At 63.1% G+C, this 14,056-nt stretch overlaps 1 protein-coding gene across 7 annotated transcripts in view; it reads left to right on the top strand.

Annotated features, from left to right (window-relative positions):
* Positions 1-12,643, top strand: part of TRAPPC9 (trafficking protein particle complex subunit 9) — a 539,837-nt gene extending 527,194 nt beyond the window's left edge. For all 7 annotated transcript variants that reach the window (XM_060287242.2, XM_060287245.2, XM_060287244.2 and 4 more), the window contains 2 exons: positions 11,505-11,725; positions 12,382-12,643. In XM_060287242.2, coding sequence (XP_060143225.1) covers positions 11,505-11,725; positions 12,382-12,549 — 389 coding nt within the window. In that variant the 3' untranslated portion in view covers positions 12,550-12,643. The remainder of the gene's footprint in view (positions 1-11,504; positions 11,726-12,381) is intronic.
* Positions 12,644-14,056: the final 1,413 nt, after the last annotated feature.

Raw genomic sequence — 14,056 nt, 5'->3', positions numbered from 1 at the left:
CCGCACTGGGTTCCAGTGTCGCTTCTGAAAGGGAGCAGTTTGGAGAGACGAGCCCTGGAGGCCGGTAAACGTCATAGCTAAATGCCATAACAAACAGCCCCAAGTTTCAGGGGCCCAACACGGCAGCCTTACTTTATGTTCTCGTGGTGGTGGTGGTGGTGGGGCCTGTCTGGAGCCCACTGGGGGACCCTGGCCCCGCCTACCCTGGGGCCCTGCCCGTCCCAGAGCTTCCCTTATCCCGCGGCTCCCCCCGGACCCTTCTCAGCTCCTTTAGTTCTGTCAGCAGGCAGATGGGGGATTGTAGGAGGGATGTGTGTGGGGGCCAGCTCTGGGAGGTGTCATTTTCCCCGCTGCTGTCCACTGGCCGGGACTCAGTCCCGTGTTCACGCCTCAGCACTGTGGGCACTGCACTCTGGCTGTGTGCCCGGGAGGCAAGGGAATGGTCTGGTGAACACGCGGCCAGCCTCTGCCACCAGAACCTCCCGAGTTCAAGTGTTCCGTGAGGGAAGAGCAGGGCGGGCCCCTGGGTGGAGGGGCCTTGAGACCTGGGGCAGGGGGACACTGCTAAGGAGAGGACAGCAGAGGGCGGCCACCAGCACGGAACCCTCAGGCGAGACCTGGGTTCGAATGTGGCCGCCCCGAACTCAGTCTCTTCAAACTGAACCGACCTTGTAGCTCCGCCTGCACCGCTGCCTCTGGTCCCCGTCGTGAGCCCTCGCGTTCGTCGGGCACTTCTCTGCCCCGGCTCTGCACACCAGCCCTCTGGCCGCATCACCCCCTTGCGGGCGAGGAAGCAGAGGCTCCGGCTTCTCAAGGGGCTCTCCCGGAACCTGGACTTGGTCTGAGCTCCGCCACCCTGCTCGCCTGGCCCGAGAACCAGGGCGACCGTGGGCAGGGGGACCCCTGACCTGGTGGGTGGTGTTGGCCGTGTGCGTCTCTCCCCGTCGTTGAAGCAGGTTTGCACAGTCCACAGGGCCACAGGATGCAGCCGCCGGGGGCTCCCCTCCACCGGCCTGGTCCCCGCCCGCCCCACAGGTGCTGGCACCCGGGTGGATGTGCCCGGGAAGCTAGGGGACATTCCACGAGTGAGCTGCAAGCCACACGCCTCTCCCCTCCAACTCCAGCTCTCCTTCATTTTAATCTAATTCCCTTAAATCTTTAATGAAAAGTTGTAAAAGTAAATTATTTACCCAGGAGAGACAAACGGCCCCTCAGGAGCTGTTCTCGACTTGAGGGTAATTACACGTGTGTGCCTTGCGCGTTCTCCCTCCCCGGATGCTGGGAAGAGGCATCCTGGCTTACGAACTAGTTATCTACCTCAGTAACTGTTAAAAACGCGCGCCGTTTAGCACCTTGGGAGCAGGGCTCAGGCGTTGTGCGCTGCCGCCTTGATGCGCGCCCGGCCCGGGACCCGGTGGAGCCTGCGCAGCTGAGCCGAGCTCTCGGGAACAGCCCTTCTCCCAGCCCGGCACTCTCCGCTCGTGTCCCCCAGCCGGAGCCAGCGCGGGCGACAGAAAGACCCCCTCCCCCACGGTGCGGGAGGCTCGGAAGGTGGGGGGAGGCAGGAGGCGGCTGTGGGGCCTGATGCCACCTCCCCAGATGCCCACTGCCTCTTCGCGTGTAACACGCTCGCCCAGAACACCATCACTCCCACCTCCGGGGCATCTCCGTGCTCCTGACCTCTTTTGCAAACTCTCTGTCAATAAAGGAGCAAAATAAGATTTGAAACATTTGGACTAAGGGAAACCGTATTTGGCACAGTTGGTCAAGACTTGGAGGAGTGGGCATGCAGGAGAGTCCGTGTGCGCGTGCGTGTGTGTGCGCCTGTGTGTGTAGACTGAAATACGGCCGCTGAGGGCCTGCGTGGTGCCTTAGGTTGGTACACTCTTGGCTCTGAGCTCCCTAACAGCCACAGAGAAAAGGCAAGTTACTTGGCTCTCGTCGGTAGCGAGGGAAAACCTGCCGCCTTGGTTGTGTACCTAGCGACTAGCTACGTTGGCATTAGAGAAAGTTCACCACTTTCTACTGGCTAGTCGGGAATTACAGGGTTTTCTGCGGGACCTGCCTGTGCCTTCTCCCAGAGCACAGCCAGCGCTGGGGGGAGCGGGCAGCACCACCGGGCCGGGGCCCCAGGCCTTGGTTCTCCTCCGCATCCCCGAGCCTCAGCCGTTGTATTTTGTTCCCACTTGAGCTTCTTTTTTGCTTCATTTAAAGGGTGACAAAGCTCCTTGATAAATTCCCGAACCTAGCCTCTCCTGAATCAAATTTGGCTCTAGAATTCAGGCCCCCCGAGACTCGTGTCAACTGGAGAGATGTGTGTCCTGTGAAATCTGAAATTTAAATGTGCTTCAGCTGAAGCAGGCTTGGGGGAGCCTCGAAAACTTGACTCGCTCCGGCAGCTTTGGAGGCTTCACCTCATTAATTCCTACCGCATTGTTCCCAAGTCTTTAAAATGTTTTGTCCAAAATTAGACCCAAAGTCTGCTTAGTCGTCCAGTTTTATCAAAGAAATGAAAGGCAAGGAAGGTGGAGCTCTGGGGTGAGGCCGGGAGGGTGTCCTTGCTGGGGGTTTGGGCTCCGGGGAGGAAGCAGCCTTCCACTGCCGGCCCTGGGAGCTGTGTCCTGAAGAAGCGACGAGCAGGCCGTCCGCGACTCACCCCTCCTTGCCACTGAAAAGCGACTTGCGCGTGACCTTGGCTGGGGCGGGGGGGCTGCTGACTTTTTCCGTGTTTCCTTCAGCCCCAAGGGAACTGTGCTGTGCAGCCTCCACCCAAAGTCCCACCTCACCCGTCTTCCATTGCCTCTCAGAGCGAGACCGTGGCCCGGGATATGCACACGTGCACGCGCGCGCACACACACACACACACACACACGTCAGAATCGACCTAGGAGGCCAGACTCCCGGGAGCCGCCAGGCAGGTCCCTCTTGAAAAGTCCACAGTGGTTTAGAACCACTGGGCTGTCCACAGCCATTTGGCAAGTGTCTCCCAAGTGCCAGGACCATCTGCCCGCCCCTGACCTTCACGCCCTCCCACTCCGTGGACCAGACTAGAGAGACGGCTGTGGACGCCGCAGGGCCGGCCTGACCACTGGCCCATCCGTGACCTGCTCGTCCTCAGGCTCCGCTCTCTACCCGGCCCTCGTCTTGGCCCCAGAGGCCCTGCTCCCACCTGCGCCTCTGAAGTCTGGGTCCTGATGCTCTCTGCTGGCCTCAGACTCGCCCAGCCCCCTATTCTCTGCCATGCACGAGGGGAGAGGAACCCACGCTATGCCCCAGCCCTCTGCCCAGCCGCAGTCTCCAGGAGGACGAGTGGGGTTAAGGGCTTGGGATTCCAGAAGGTTCTCAGCGAGGGATGGATGAGCAAAGAAGACCGGACAGAAGGGCCTTTGCAGACTCCTGTCCCGGCAGGCAGAGGCGCACGTCCACCCTGTGGGGCACTGAGGGCCGCAGCTGCCTGGCCGGGCGTGGGCACAGCAGGGAGACGCTACCGCACCCACACTAGGATGGCGGGGACAGAGCAAGGCAGGCGCTACAAGCGCTGGGAGGGACGTGGAGAACCTGAACGCTGCGAGTAGGGCTGTGAGATAACGCAGCTGCTTCAGAACACAGCCTGGGGGTTCCTCAGCAGGTCAAACGCAGACCCACACGACCCGGCAGTTCTGCCCTGAGGTGTGTGTCCTCGAGAAGTGAAAACCTGAGTCCGTACAGACACTTGTCCTGGAGTGTCCACAGCAGCATTGGTTACGACAGACAAGGGTGGAAGCACCCGAGGGCCCATCCACAAATGAAGACAAGCTGTGGTGTGGCCACGCGCCGGAACATCACTCCAGCGTGAAGAGGAGGGAAGTGCGGGCTCCCACAGGGCAGAACTTTGACAGCGTCACGCTCAGGGAGGGAAGCCAGTCCTTAAAGACCGAATATATATGATGGTACTCATGTGAAAGTCCAGATCTGGGGCGTCTGGAGAGCTAGAAACTCGGTTCGTGGCTGTTCAGGGCTGGGGGACGGGGAGAGAGGCAGGAATGGTGAAGGTGTATGGGGTTTCTTTTTGACGTGATGAAAATGCCCTCACATTGCCCGTAGTGATGGTTGCACAGATCTGGGAATCTATGAAAAGCCATGGAATTGTACACTTTCGTAGGTGAGCTGTGTGGTTTGTGAACTAAATCCCGGTAAAGCTGTTTAAAAAATAACACCAGCCCCTGTGCCCAGAGTTCAGGTGGGAGCCGGGCGCTTAGCTGGGTGCCTCGGGCCGGCTGCGAGCCTCTCCACACCGGGGTAGGTTCACCTGTAAAGTGGTGCAGTGACAGCGCCAGTCTGATGGGGTTGGTCTGAGGACTGCGTGAGGCGGTGCCTGTGAAGCCTTAGAACAGTGGCCAGGGTGCCACTGGGAGCTCCTGTCACTCACAAGACTAATAACAGTGAGAAGTGCAGCGGGCTGGTGCCCGCGGGGGAGGGCGAGGGGGGCGCCTGGGTGCAGAGGGCCACGCCGGGCCCCTTCCACTGCGCTCTCCACCTGCTCCCGGGCTTACGTGGGCCTGGAACCCTCTAGAGTGCAATGGGCATGAGAGGTTGGCAGGTCCCAAGGGCGGTGTCTGCCTGTGTCCTGGGCACCAAGAAAGGCCGGCCCCCTCCAGGCGCAGCGTGCAGTAGGGGCAGCACTTGGCGAGGCCAGGCGGGGCTCTAAACCGGCCCCTCACGGGAAAGCGGAGCTGTTGCAGCCCCTCCTGGAGCAAGAGGGGAGACCTAGGCTGGAGGACAGAGCCGCCCCCTCCAGAAGCAGGACTCCAGCCGCCATGCCGATGCCAAGCCCTGGACGACGGGCACTCTGCTGGGGCAGCGTCTGGGGCGGGCCAGCGGCCCCGGGCCCCGGCAGCCCCATCACTTCCCGGACCTCAGCCTCCCCGCTCAAAACCCGCTAAAGCCTCCCCTGTTCTCACTGCCCTCCAGGAGCACGTGAGGGTGGGGGGGAGGGGCTTGGCCTGTGCCGGGCACCTGAGAGGGTGGGGGGGAGGGACTGAGCAACGGAAGACCCACCTGACCTGGTGGCGCCCTGGGGTGTGGGCACCGCCCCGTTCTCAGCGCACTCTCACTGCGAGAAGCCCCGCCCGCTGTCCGCACGGTGGCTGCCCTTGGCCGGAGCGCAGGCTGGCACCGCCGTCCGCCTTCCCCCAGTGCCTTCCTCGCCAGCCTGGGCCCTGCAGGCCCTTCCCTCGTCGTGCCTTCTATTTATAGCCTGGGCTCCTGCCAGAGCTTGTCAACGTGCTGTAGCATAAACGTGGCAGCCGTTTCAGGAGCCGTTCTGGGCCAGATAAAATTAAGTCCGTGACTCTGGCTGGTATTAAAAGTGAAGGAGAAGCAGGGCCGGGGGCGGCGGGAGAAGATGGACTGTGGCCCAATTTAACGCTTTGAGGGACGAGACTAATCTGCTCCCCGGAGATTTCTTACGATATGAGGTTCTCCCGCATAAATAATGTCCTCCACGAAGGCCGGGCCTGCGAGTCAGGACCAGAGCCGGGCAGTGGCGGCTTGGTCCTAACGTCCTCTCTGCAGGGGCGCTTCGGGGGCGTGGCCCAGTCCCCTCGAGGCCCAGGGGGCCCGAAGGGGGCAGGGCACGGCCGGGATTTGAGCCCAGGTACCCCTGCCCCAAAGCCCACTCACCTACTCTTTCATTCATCCACTCATTCGCTCAACAAATATGAACCAGAAGAGTGCCTGCCTGGCCCGGGTGTTGGGGCGAGGAGGGAGGGACACACAATGGTTAACAAACAAATGGGTAAAGAAGAACTTCAGATAAGATGTTGAGGGTCACGAGAAAATGAAGAGAGTGGAAGAGTGACGGGGCAGGAAGGCTCTTCACTGTGTGGTCAGAGGCAGCGTCCCTGAGGAGAGGGCCAAGGTGGTGCGAACAGCAGGTGCAAAGGCCCTGGGGCAGGGATGCGCTGGGCCTGCTGGCGGAACAGGGAGGAGGGAGGCAACGTGGTAGGAGCGCGGGGATGGGGGAACCTGGCTCAGGGCCGTGCAGGGCCCTGGAGACCAGGGTCAGTGGCCGTAATGTGATCAAAACTCCCTTTTATTCTGGGACCGGGCAAGGGGCAAGCGAGGACGTGACAAGGTGAAACCATGGTTCATGCCGCTGTGAACCGTTGGCTGCCGTGTGGGGAGCTGGCCTGGGCTAAGATAGAGTGGGTCGGGGCGGAGATGGGGATGGCCTCCGGGCGGGCCGGGGGGTTGGGTGTGGGTGCCCGGGGAACACCTTGGTGTGACCCCCCCGGCGCCAGGCAGGCCTGCCGGGTAGGGCCACTTCTGTACGGAAGACCCTGGGGAGGCGGGGTTTCCGGGAGAAAGTGGGAGGGTTTCGTTTGGGCCAAGTTAAGGGTGAGACCCCGCTGGACACCTGGGCGAGGAGGTCAGGGCTGCCCAGAGGAGCCGGTGCCCGGCTGTGGCCCTCAGTGGGTCCTGAGCCCCTCCTGCTTGGTCCTGCAGGGTGGCCACCTTTCCTGTCCAGGAGTCCCTCCCACCTGGAGCTGCTTGAGGGCAGGGCCACATCCAGGATGTTCCACAGACACTCGTTAAGATAACGAGTGCTGTGGCCTTGGCCTCGGGCCTCGGGTTTCAGAAACTGGGGGCTTGGGGGCAGGTCGGGCAGAAACGAACCGAACCTTTGAGCACTTCCCTTTGGCACTTTGCACAGAGAATGTGACACTCGCTGCATTTCCAGATGAGGGACACAGGCAGAGTTCAGACTGCGCACATGGTCCAGCTCCAGGCCGGGCTCTGCCCGCCCTCCCCTTGGGCCTGGGAGGCGGCGGCAGCTCTTTGGTCGCTGAGCGGCAGCCACTCTAACAAGTGAGCGCCAACCTAGTGGCTGAGAACAACACGAGCTACTACTCCACAGTCCTGTAGGCCAGTCTAAGAGGTGGCGGCAGGCTGGGGGCTGGGGAGACCCCGGTTCCCGCCTTCTGGGCTCCAGGGACGCCTGCACCCCTTGGCCCCGTCCTGCCTTCAAAGCCAGCTGTGCAGCAACTCCCAGCCTCCCTCCGCCGCCATGGACACACAGCCTTCCAGGCTCTCTCCTGCCCCCTCTTGCCCTTATAAGGACCTTCGTAACGACATTGGGCCCACCCATATACTCCAAGATACTTGCCGTCTCAAGGTCCTTAACTGAATGTCACCTGCAGAGTCCCTTTAGCGTGTGTGGGAACACACTGCACGGGGTCCAGGTATTAGGATGTGGACATCTTTGGGGGTGTCATTCTGTCTACCACACCACCCCCTCTGGCGGCACAGACTCAGGGTTCCGGGAGCTTCTCGGGGACAAGGCTAGACCTCACAGAGCCAGAGTTCTGTGCCTCCCGCCCACCGCTCCCGAGGAGCCCCCAGGTCGAGGTTGCCCGTGTGCAGCTCCCCAGCAGCCTGGGGGTCAGGAGATGGGCTTCCAGGCTGGGACCCCCCTCCCTGCCTCCCCGGGAGGCTGGGGCATTCCAGGTCGCCATGTGGCCCACCTGCAGGCTGGCTGGGGGTCTGGACAGAGTGGCCAGGAGAGGCTGAAGGGGCTCGTCCTGCTGCCTCGGTCCTCTCTGTCCAGCGCTTCAGCGCCGTGCTGGTCCTCTTTCCCCATCAGCATTCACGGCCAGCCTGCGGGTGAGGAGCGGCCCTGGAGAAGCTATATAAATGCAAAGTGTCCTCCTGGGCTGGGGATTAGAGCTGGTCAGGGGCCTGGCCCGCCCCGCGCATTCTCCACTGCCCAGGGTGGATGTGAGCGTGACGGCGACAATGATCCAGCCGTCCCGCTGCGGCCGCTGTGTGCCCCGCCCCCTCTGCGTGCGTGTTTCCAATTCTCACAAAACCTCTTTGAGGTGGGCTTTCCTATCAGCCCTTCTAAAGGTGAGGAACCTGAGGCTCGGAGAGGGCAAGCGGGGAGGAGTCAAGGAGAAACAACTCAAAAGTGCGCAGCAGCAGGAATCCCTCTACCCCAGCCTGGAGGTGGGCAGGGGGGTCACCACCCCAGGAAGTGCGTAGTGGCAGCGGCCTGACGGGCCGACCCTGGCGGCCAAGGGGAGCAACTAGACCCCGCACACCCGGACATCAGACCTGGGGTTCCCGCGGGGGTCTTAATGAGCCCACCCTGGATGCCGCGGGAAGGCTCCCAGGTGATGGTGAGGAATTCTCGAGGCGGGGAGGCACCAGCTGCACGGGACACACTCGGACTGGTGTGCCCACCCCTTCCTGCAGCTGGCCAGTCTGCTGCGGACACAGAGGGAGTGCTAACCCGCCGTCCCTGACAGTGGCCCCCCCCCGGCCTGGCGACTGAGTGGACGCGGCGCCCACCTTCCCCACCTGAGGGCGGAGGGGCTGGGCCAGGTGGCCCCCAGGGACGGTGGGCGGGAAGCTGAGCTGAGCCCTGCACGAGCAGGGCGGCTGAACTCCCGGCAGTGCCGCGAGGTGGTTCTCTTTCCTCTGGGCAATTTAGAAACGGCTCCAGCACAGCTCGCCTTTGAGAAATTTTTAATTATTTCTCCCCTGCTCCTTCCTGGTGAGTTCTGTGACTCCCTGGTGGATGGCTGGTCTCAGCTGTTCCTTCCAGCCTTGCTCAGCAGGGCTTCCACGCGAGAAGGGTCCCCTCTCCCCGGCATGGGGCACAGCTACCCCGGTCCAGAGTCAGAACCGAATTCACTACAGCAATGGGGTATGCTGGGACATTAGTGCCAGTGGAGTTACAACCCCTGACCTGAGCACAGCCATCACGGTCACCATCAACACTGTTATCTCAGGTGCATTTTCACTAGATTTCTCGCACGGTACCCCGTGGGTCCCAGGAGAGGCCAGCCCTGGCATCCTTTTCAATTCAGGAAGCGTGTCATATTCTCAGAGAAAACGGACCTCTGCTGTTTCCTCCCAGTGAGTGACGTGGGAAGGTTTGGTGCTCTCGGACCCAGGCTGGAGGTGCTGGAGCGGCAGGGTGGGAGGAGACAGCTGCCTGCTGAGCCCAGAAAGTCGTGAGTTTGGCAGGCACTTATTGTGGGCGCCAGGCATGGGTGTGGCGTGACCAACCGTCCCAGCGTGCCTGAGGGGTTCCCGGGACGCAGAAGTTTCAGTACTAAAGCCAGGATGGATAAACCATGACAGTCAGTGTCGCCTGTGACTGGAGACACATCAGAGAGCAAGACAGGCGGGTCCTGCCCCTCTTGAGGGTCGCCCTCCCCCCTGGGGAGGCAGACAAGGAAGCAAGACTGGGGCAGGGCAGCCTGGCTGGGGCCCCTGTCTGCGTCTGGGTCATTACCCCGGTTCTGCAGATGAGGTGAAGGAGGCTCAGTTCGGCAAAGGGCCTCCTCCAGGATGCAGGGTTAGGGCAGAGCCAAGACCCCAGCCCGGCCTGCTGCTCAGCCAGGGGCCAGCTCCGTCCCCCATCCCTGCCACCCTGGCCTGACCTCGGGACATGCCCCTCCCCCCATTTAGAGAATGCCAAGGAAAGAGTCCCACTGGGAACTGTGTCCACAGCCTCATTTCCCCTCTTCATTGCCCCAGGGGCCAAGTAGAGCTGGGCATCAGGGAAGGGTTAAATGGGCACCACCAGGTGAGCTGGGGGCTGCGCTGCAGATGAGCTGTAGGCCAGTGCCTGTGGCCCACGCGGTTCTCTACAAGGGAGAACAGGGGGCAGAGATGCAGCGAGGCGGCCACCCTTCGCTGGTTTGCAGAGAATCCTGTCTTCCCCTTAATGGAACCATCAACCGAGGCTCTCCTACACCTGCTCTCTCCACATGAGGCTCAGACTTGCCTGGCTGGGTTCATTGTTCAGCACGCATCACCGGGGCCCGGCCTGAGCAGGAGAGGGACCCAGGACTGTCATTACGCCCACTTCTCAGGTTTGAAACAGGCCCAGGACAGAAGCCAGTGTCTCTTGTTCCTGATATATCCTCTCAACACACACACACACACACACACACACACACACACACACACACACACACACACACACACACACACACACACACACACACACACACACACTTTCACTCCGAGTCCTGGATGTGCTGCTGCCTTGGAGGGAGGGTCTGCATGGCCCGTCCAGTGCTGGCCACTCTCCAGAGCCGTGCCTTCCAGGAACCCCAGTGAGGCGCTGGCCTCCTCCCGTGGGCGCCGAGGCCCCATAGCTGTTGGGCAGGAGGGTCTTCCGTGCAGTTGCCTGGTGTCAGGAGCAGTGGCAGTGACCCAGGGGCTGTCCCCGACTAGCCTCCACTGCGGGATGCTGGTAATGGCGGGGTCAAGGTTGAGACACACGTGACGAGTCCCTAAACAGCGAGGTGGGCAGGCGTGAGGAAGTACACAGGTTGACACTGTCACATCATTACTCCTGGGCCTGCAGATGTGACGAGGCCAGGGCTCAGGGTCGGCGCTTGGTAGCCCCACGGCCAGTACCGTGTGGTGTGAAGTCCCACTGCAGGTCTAGGACCCCCTTCCCTGGCCTCCATGGCCGGATCAGCAAGCCGGTGACCTTCGGGTGTCAGGAAGGACCCTTCCTGACCGTATCAGCATGCGGCACTGCCGTAGCAAATCAGCACAGACTGGGGGCCTCGAGGCAACAGGGCTGGACTGACTCTCACTGTCCTGGAGGCTGGAGGTCTGAATTCAAGGTGTGGGCAGCGCTCTGGGGGAGGATCCCCCCCCGCCTCTCCCAGCTCCTGGAGCCGCGGCTGCATCACTGCAGCCTCTGCCTCTGTCTTCACAGACAGAGGGCTGCCTCTGGGCTCTGGGCTCCCCGCTGAGTCCGTTTTCTCCTCTTCTGCCTCTTTTAAGGACACTTGTCACTCTCAAATGGCAGCCTCTGCCTTGCACCCATGCTTGAAGGCGGGTCCCCCAGCCTACCCACCCCGCCGTCCTGCTGGGACGTCTGGTGGTCTGAGCAGAGTGGGGGTCACAGCACAGCCTCTCCAGTCGACCTGCCCCATCACCCCACCCCCTTGCTGCTGCCCGTTCCCTGTTCCCTGCCTGGCGGGCGCGCGCGCCCTGCTCCGTGACTCCCAGACCTTCCCCCAGCTAGCGTCCCGCCTCCGTGGTGCCCAGGGCCACCCCGGCCCTCACTGCGGCAGTCTGGGCGGGGCGGTCTGCAGGTGACACAACAGTCCTCGGCCCCGGCCTGTGCACAGTCCCCGCCAGTTCTCAGCCCCTCCCCTGGCTGGCCTCCACCTGCAGGAGCCCCTGGGGTCCAGACCAGAGCTCAACCCTTCCAGGTGGGGGCAGCTAGGAGGCCCTTCAGGACCCCCCAGTGACCCTGGGGCCCTCTCGGCCTCTCCAGCGTGGCACAGACCCCCCTGGGGTACAGCTCCGGCCCCGACGCCTGTCTCCGCTGGCCTGCACGTCGGGAGAGCAGGAACCGGGGCCCTTCCTCTGTTTTCCAGGAGGCAGCCTTGGTGGGTGAAGGAGCGGGAAATGAATGAATGAATGGAGGGAGGGAGGCCGGCTGGGCGGTGCCCTGACAGCCTCGTGCCCCATGTCCCTCGCAGATGTGCTGGTGGACGGACAGCCCTGTGACCGCGAGGCGGCGGCCTGCCGGGTGGGCGACCCCGTGCGCCTGGAGGTGAGGCTGACCAACCGGAGCCCGCGCAGCGTGGGGCCCTTCGCCCTCGGCGTGGTGCCCTTCCAGGACCACCAGAACGGCGTGCACACCTACGACCTGCGCCATGCCGTCTCCTTCGTGGGCTCCGGCACCTTCTACCTGGACAAGGTGCGTGTAGCCCCCGGTCACTGTCCCCCGTCCCACCCCTCCCCCAGTGGCAGACTTAGGGGTTGGTAGACGTGGCGGCCTCACTGCGTTGACCCTCGTTCCCCTGACTCGCCCTGAGACCTCAGACAAGTTCACGTCTCTGTACCTGAGTCCCAGGAGCAGAGCTAGGATGGGGATACTGGCCCCGAGGGTTGTTAAGGAGCTGAGACGAGTGTGCTGGGGGAGCGGCAAGACAGCGTCAGATCTCTGTGCCCCTGGCACCGCTGCCCTGCCCCACGTGGCCGGCTCCTCCCTGCTCGCGGCCGCTGCACGCAGGCCCAGAGGGACTGATGGGGTCACAAGGCACAGTCCTCAAGCTCCACTTACCTGTTGAGATGGCGCCTTTGCCCCAAACGCTCCCCACACTCCCTGACCCCCAAACGGCCCAGGGAGGGAAGTGTGATTAGCGCCATCCTAGGATAGGAGCTGAGGCCTGGAGAGGTGCAGTGACTCGCCGGGGCAGCACAGCAGGGAAGCCCTGGAGGGCCACGGGAGCAAGTCCTGGGGGCCCGCCCGCCCCCACCCCCGCCCCCGCCTCCGTATCTAGGTAGGTTCAGGCTCTCCTGGAGGCTCTGGGGGTCCGCGCTGCTCCCGGCTGATGCCCCTCCTCCCCTCAGGTGCGGCCGTCGGGCCAGTCAGCCTGCCTTGGGGCCCTTCTGTTCCTCTGCACGGGCGACTTCTTCCTCCGCATCCGCTTCCACGAGGACAGCTCCAGCAAGGGGCTGCCGCCCTCCTGGTTCCGCCTGCCCAGCGTGCACGTGCGCGCCCTGGGGGCCCAGGCCTGAGCCGCTGTTCCCGCGGGGAGAGATGACGAGAGGGCCCCCCGGGCAGGGGACAGGCCTTCGCTGCAACTCCTGTCCACTCCTCCCACCCCTCCCCTCCCCTCCTACCTGCACCGTCCTCTCTGGGCTTTGCAGGGGCACCCAGACTTGGCAGCCGTGCCCCTTCCCACACTGGCCATCAGGGCTCCCCTGCAAGAGGCCGCTGCTAGGGTGAATGCTAACCAAGCCCCAAAGTGTGGCCCTGGGTCCCTGCACCTGTTCCTGTGACCTAGGGTTCACAGCCCAGACAGCAGGAAGAAGAGGTGAGCGTGAGGGAGGGGCACAGCTGGGGTGGGTCTGGGGAACCTCCCTCGGCCCCCTCGGCCCTTGGAATCCCCCGAGGGCTGGCTCTTCTCCCCGGGGCCCCGAGGCAGCCCAGCCAGGAGAGGTGGCACCGTGGTTGACCCCAAGAGGAGCCACCTGCCCCCGGTGGGTAGACAGTCACCTGTGCCAGCTGTTCTGGCCCCTGGGCTGGTTCCAGGCTGGGCTGTGGGGGGCCACGGCCTGTGTGCGTCTGCGTGTCGCTGACAGATTCTCCAATAAAGGGCCTGCCTCACTTCTCTGCTGGTCCACCTGCATCCCTGCCTCTGCTTGTCCAGTGTGGTCAGGGGGCCGCCCGCCAGCTCGTCAGACCCCGGCGCAGGTAGGGACTCGCACGACCCCACACAGCACACACGGCTGGTGGCCAGCAGGGTTGGGCCTGTGTCTGTCTGTGCCTGTGGCCCCCCCAGGCCCCTCCCCTGTGTGTGCTCTTTAGGCCTCTATGCCGCCCCTCTCAGAGCACCGCCTCGAGTCCTACACCATGGTCCTCAGCCCCCGCAATGGCTCTGGCCATCTCGGCCTCTCACTTTGTCTCCTGAGGTCCACACACACTCGGGAAGATGTTTGGGGGTGACACAGGTGTCCAGAAGTCGAGGTGCAGATTGGAGGTGGGCATCCTGCAGCCGCCCTCGGACCCACCTACCCACCCACCGCGAGGGCTGCCTCGCCCCTGCTCCCTCCTCTCTGGGTCGCCCAACCTGCTGCCCCCCTGCAGCCTCACTCCCAGCCCTGGAGGTTCAGACCACCTCTGAACCTCTGCCCAGGCATCCTCAGGCCCTGTCTAGTAAACTCCACCTGCTGAGCAGAGTTCTGGGGCCAGAGAGAGGGCGAGGGTCCCAAGGCACAGAGCAGGGTGCGGTGAAGCCGGACGTGTCCAAGGCTCCCGGGTCACCCCATTTAAACGAGGCCCCCGGGCAGCAGGCACATGGCCAGCCCACACCCAGGGACAGAGGAGGATGGGCAGTGAGCGAGCTGCCGTGGGCCTGGGGCGCATGGCCCGTGGGAACCCCACGGCTTCAGAGATGGGTGCCCTTCCACTCGTACCGGCACACCCCGATTAGAAAACATCTCAACGAAAGCTCTGGGCTCAGGGCAGCGAAGAACTTCCCAGGCCCGCCTCACATGGGCTGCACGTGTTCCTGACACGCCT

This window comes from Globicephala melas, chromosome 17 (genome assembly GCF_963455315.2).
Source record: "Globicephala melas chromosome 17, mGloMel1.2, whole genome shotgun sequence".
Lineage (NCBI taxonomy): Eukaryota > Metazoa > Chordata > Mammalia > Artiodactyla > Delphinidae > Globicephala > Globicephala melas.
Note: the sequence above shows the minus strand (reverse complement) of the source record. Positions and strands in the feature narration are given on the sequence as shown.